The 5,876-nt window shown below is 50.5% G+C and overlaps 1 protein-coding gene across 1 annotated transcript in view; it reads right to left on the bottom strand.

Annotated features, from left to right (window-relative positions):
- Window positions 1-430: 430 nt before the first annotated feature.
- LOC123346682 (butyrophilin subfamily 2 member A1-like) overlaps window positions 431-5,876 on the bottom strand; it is a 19,742-nt gene continuing 14,296 nt past the window's right edge. The window contains exons 5-6 of the mRNA XM_044984157.1: window positions 1,904-1,936; window positions 431-453 (exon numbers count right to left, since the gene is read on the bottom strand). Coding sequence (XP_044840092.1) covers window positions 431-453; window positions 1,904-1,936 — 56 coding nt within the window. The remainder of the gene's footprint in view (window positions 454-1,903; window positions 1,937-5,876) is intronic.

Here is a 5,876-nt window from a genome sequence, read left to right on the forward strand (position 1 = left end):
CCCTACAATAGGGCTTGTGAGGGGGTCCTCAAAGGGCAGCTTGCAGCTGTTTTATGCCCTTGCTGCAGTGGAGGAATCTGCCCCCAGCTGGATCCAGGTTTTCAGAAGCCCTGTTACACTGCTCTGGTCCTTTTACTGAACATGATGCAGTTGAGAGGGGGGTGAAAATCTCACCCTCCCTATATTAAAACGTGTCCAGCCTTTCTGGGTATAAAGGTGACATTGATCAAGTGACCTGGGTGTAAGCAATGCTCCAGCCTAGTGAGATCTGCCTGAGTCTGCAGGCAGCGCTGTTTGCTGCTCACACTCAGCACAGTGGGGTTGGGATGCTGACACTGAAGCCTGATTGATGACAATTTAATTGTCACTATTTGCAATTATCTCAGTGCTGATCGTTTAATCAGAAACATCCAGCTTTTGTGCTTCTCCCTCACAGCTGGATGAGGACAGGTACTGGGGAGGGCGGCAGTGGGGCAAGGGCAGAGGGCAGTGGGGCAATGGCAAATATTGGGGCAGAGGGCAGTGGGGCAGCTACCTGTCATCAAAGGTTGCCGGGGTGAGGAACAATGAATTCAGGCCCCTCCCTCCTCCATCCAAATACAATGTGAGCTCTGTGCCTGCTAAAAACGGGGAGGGGAGAGAGGAGATACAGTCTCCTTCCCTTCCCCCAAGTACGAAATGCCTCCTGGTCCTGGATACCAGAACACGAACACGAACACGAACACACACACAGCGCCCAAGGTCACTGAGGGTGAAATCCTGCCCCTTCCCTTTTTACATGGCTGTGGAAGGGGGGATCCCATGTGAGGGATTCTGTTAAATACTGGACAAGTCTCACAGTCCTCAGCAATGACCCTGGCTGGGCCAAGCTACGGTGACTCAGGGCCTGGGCTCCAGGTGCCGTGTCTGTAACTTCCAAGGGGTTTTAGGACAATTGGCCCCTTCCCGTTCAGAGCCCGTCTGTGTCAGCGCGAGCTGCTCTGGCCTCACTGCTTGGGCTCTGGGGCCAATACAGAGATATTCCCCATCACCCCTTCAAACACCAGCACGTTATTTGTAATTGTTCCATCCCACGGGTGTTTTGCACTGTCTCCAGAACATGCATTTACTCTCCCTCTCCCCTCCCTCCCTATTGGAATCGTCTCTGTGCAAACACCTTCCCTCCCAACACCTGCTGAAGGGAGCAGCTCTGCGAGGGGTGAAAGTAACACAGAAGACTTACTGGTATGGGGCCCCGACTCCAGGCCCCTGGAAGGGGCAGGGCCCTCAGGGGGAAGGGGCGGGGCTGGGGGCTCAGCCTTTCCCAGCCATCCCATACGCGCTCCCTGGCCCACACCACATGGGGCTCCGGCGGTAATTTAAAAGGGCCCGGGGCTCTGGCCACAGTAGTGGTGGCAGCAGCTGGGAGCCCCAGGTCCTGCCGGTAGGGTCCAGCAGGACCGCCAATGGGGGGGGACGGACAAAAGGGGCAGCGATGTTAAAGCGCTGCCGCGACAGCATTTTAATGTTGGCTGCATATGGGCCGGTACCAGTGGCCACTTCTTTTCGGTACGCCGTACTGGCCCGTACCAACCCACTTTCACCCACGGGGTCTGCTGATTTCTCACCCATCACCACTCCCCATTGCTCTGTAGTGTCCCTGCTGCAGTCCCTGCAGCCCACACAGCTCCGTATCCACAGCCTGAGCCATCATTGCCCATGGGCCCTCCAAGCACAGCTGGGTCCCCAGGGGCGAGGGAGGGAATCCCCAGCTGTGACAATCTTTACACCGAGTCCCAGCCTCCCTTTGGCTTCATTCCAAATGTCTCCCCTGCTCGGCAATCTCTAGTTTACTGATCGGACACATTTTTGGGAAACATTCTCATATAACCCTTAACCCACCCCATTGGCCCCAGACACTGACCTTTCTCGCTCTCCAGTTCAGATCGCAGCGTCTCTAGGAGGAGAAAAGGGGGAGAGTTGTTTACTTGTTTACTGACATCTAGTTTGATGGACATCCTCCTCATCTGGACCCATGGGAAGGAGGTCCTTGAGGAATTCCACCAGGATTTCAACAATTTCCACCCCACCATCGACCTCAGCCTGGACCAGTCCACACAAGAGATCCACTTCCTAGACACTACAGTGCAAATAAGCAATGGGTCACATAAACACCACCCTATACCAGAAGCCTACTGACCTCTATTCTTACCTACATGCCTCCAGCTTTCATCCAGACCACATCACACGATCCATTGTCTACAGCCAAGCTCTAAAATACAACAACATTTGCTCCAATCCCTCAGACAGAGACAAACACCTACAGGATCTCTATCAAGCATTCTTAAAACTACAGTACCCACCTGCTGAAGTGAAGAAACAGATTGACAGAGCCAGAAGGGTACCCAGAAAGTCACCTATTACAGGACAGGCCCAACAAAGAAAGTAACAGAACGCCACTAGCTGTCACCTTCAGTCCCCAACTAAAACCTCTCCAGCACATCATAAAGGATCTACAACCTATCCTGAAAGACAATCCCTCACTCTCACAGATCTTGGGAGACAGATCAGTCCTCGCTTACAGACAGCCCCCAACCTGAAGCAAATACTCACCAGTAACCACATACCACACAACAAAAACACTGACCCAGGAAACCAAACCCTGCAACAAACCCCAGTGCCAACTCTGTCCACATATCTATTCAAGGGGCACCATCATAGGACCTAACCAAGTCAACTATACCATCTGGGGCTCATTCACCTGCACATCTACCACATGTAATATATGCCATCATGTGCCAGCAATGCCCCTCTGCCATGTACATTGGCCAACCAGTTTTGCACCCACCTTATAGTAGCTCCATCTAGGTTGCATTTTCCTAGTTTGTTTATGAGTCAAGATATTACCACGTCTACCACTTCCCCCATCCACAAAGCTTGTTACCCTGTCAAAGAAAGCTATCAAGTTGATTTGACACAATTTGTTCTTGACAAATTCATGCTGACTGTTTCTTATCACTTTATTATCTTCTAGAGGTTTTGCAAATTGATTGCTTAATCATTTGCTCCATTATCTTTCCAGGATACAGAAGTTAGGTTGACTGGTCTGTAATTCCCTGGGTTGTCCTTATTTCACTTTTTATAGGCCTTGTTTACACTGGCAAGCTACTGTGCAGTAAAGCAGCTTTCTGCATTGTAACTCCGAGGTGTACACACTGCCAAGCCACTGCGTGTGCAGAAACTCCTTAGTTGCAGCGTTTGCAAAAAAAATACCTCGACGAGAGTCATAAGCCTTAAAGTGCTGAGGCTTCAGCACTGTAAACACAATCACATCACAGAAAGCAATCAATTGTCCTCTGGAAGTGTCCCATAATCCCTCTGCCCCCCCCCCCCCCGCTCCCTGTCCCCTGATCACCCCCTCCCGCGAATCCTGCCCCTAACTGCATCTAGGGACCCCACCACCTATTTAAGCCTCCTTTCTCCTTGTCCCCAACTGCCCCGACCTGAGACCCCCCCCAACTTCCCCCTAGGACCCCACCCTTTACCTGTCCCCTGACAAACCCCTGGGACTCTCATGCCTATTCAACCGCTGCCTGTCCCCTGACTGCCCCCCGAACCTCCGCCCCATCCAACCCCCTCGCTCCTGTCCCTTGACTGCCCCCCCAGAACCTCCTACCCCATCTCCAACCCCACCGCCACCGTACCGTGCCACTCAGACCAGCGTGTCTGGCTCCGCGCAGCTGCAGACACGCTGCTGCATACATGCTGCTGTTGCTCCCCCGTGAAGCCACAACTTCCCCTCCCCCCACCCCAAGCACCTGCCTTCCAGATTTGAACACCTCAAAATTCAGGAGTGCTCAAGCTCAGTTTGGGCAGCTGTTACTTCATTTCTCCCAAATCAAATATACTGATCCACTGTAACTTGCTGTAGAAAAAGTAGGATAAAATTGAGCAAGAAATGCTTCCCAGTGGTTATTAGGACTGGAATTGCTTATCTGGTCTAAAGGCTATTTGCATACAGCACTATATGTGCCTTGCCAGTGTGGACGGGGAGTAAGTTACAGTGCTGTATAAAGCCACCACCAGCGCTTGTAAGCTCTCAAGTGTAGCCAAGGCCATAGTTGTAGATAAGAGTAACTGCTAACCTTTCCATCTGCACAGCCACTACTGCTGCCCATCCACAGCGCTTCCTACTCACCTGCATGGGGAGATGGGAGGTGGGGGGTTTCATTGGCACAGTCTGAATGGGCAGAATTGGTTCATCAAGTTCCCCCTGCCCGGCTTTGCAGTCTGGTTTTCCTGTGAGTCAGCCAAGTTACGTATGTCGGTGCTCCAAGCGCCAGCAACCTGAGCCTCACAAGGTGTTTCAAACAGGAGGCCAGGGCATGATCCCCAGGGAACAGTTCAGAATCACATTCGGATTAGGGATTTCTCTCGAGTGAGATGCTGGAATGGGTGAAACCACTATGACACTTCTTGGTTCAAACATGATCATAATTTATTCAGCTTCCTCTTCACCCTCAGCCCAGCTTCCATTGCCTGAAAACTCCTCCAAATATAGAATCAAAGCCCATAAATCCCTGGTATCTTCTACCCTTTTGGTTTTTGTTTACTCTCTCTCACTCTCTCTTCTCTCACTCTCTCTCTTCTCTCTCTCACCTAAAAAATTCCCCCCTCTTTGTGTACTTCACCTTTCGCTCTGTGTTTGCCTCCCAGAAGCAGTAACTGGTCCAGGCCAATGAGAACAGGCCAGGAGAGACAGGATCACACCCAGAGTCCACCATCCAGGGGATTGACCCTCGGGAATAACAGCTCTGCAAGAGAAAGTGCCATTGACTTGGGAGCAAACACGCACAAGAATGAATGGCAGGACACAGTGTGACATGTGGTGATGCTGTGACTAGTTAAGATTTCTCACAGGGATAATACACAGGGACGATGTGGCTGCCAATCAAAACCCAAGCTTTAGCCTGGTTACTGTAGAACATGGTTAATTAATGGGAGGGTGGGGGTGTTTGAGGGAGGGAGAGGGTAGGGTGCAGCCTCCATTATGCTTACACCATCCCCCACTAGGTGTAAATTCAGGCACTCACTAGGCTGCTCTAAGTGATCCCAAGGCTTGAAGCCAGTGCAGACTGGCCATCAGAATACGAGGAGTTGTTGGAGGAGCTTCCCGACGACCCCGGTTGCTCACTGGGGTTCAGCCACATGAAGGACTCTGGCACAAAATATGTTAATGCAGGATTTTAATAAAAACAAAACTGAGCTTGGAGATTCAGAGTAAAAATTCCCCCAGCATCCTCTTTCCTGGGCCTTGGAGCAATGGCTGCCTAGAGGGTTCTTGCTAAGTGATTTGTGTGGTGTTATTGAAAACCATGTAAAAAATTACAAGTTGACACTTGAAATCCTGAGGGGATTCCTGGTCCTGGTTTGCAGGTCTAAGGGGGCTCTATAGGGAGGCAGTGCATCTGGGTCCTCTGCAGTCAGTCAGCAAAGAGCCAGCCTAGAGCAGGGTGGGTTTGGTTCTGCCTCTCTGCCTTCCTTAGGGAGCTAGCCTGCGTTTGTCTCTCTCTGTAGTTGGCTGTGGCATGTTAGAGTTCTTGGATTCTTTAGAAATAAAAGCAGTGTGGAACTGCAGCCTTTAAGGAAACAGGATTTATGTTTTGTTTCTAAACTCTCCCATGGTGTGCTTGTGAACAGTCAGGTTAACTTCTGGGCATATCATAGAATATAAAAACCAGCCTCAATAGTGCAGCACTATGAATACTCTGACTAATAATGCTTTTACAAATTACAACGTTACTGACTCTTATAGTTACCAAAGACAAACATTCTTACTAGTATAATGATTATAATATTCATTCTGCATATTCGGGCCCTGAACTTTTATTGCTGGT

The sequence above is a fragment of the Mauremys mutica genome, chromosome 12, assembly GCF_020497125.1.
Source record: "Mauremys mutica isolate MM-2020 ecotype Southern chromosome 12, ASM2049712v1, whole genome shotgun sequence".
In the NCBI taxonomy this organism is placed as follows: Eukaryota; Metazoa; Chordata; order Testudines; family Geoemydidae; genus Mauremys; species Mauremys mutica.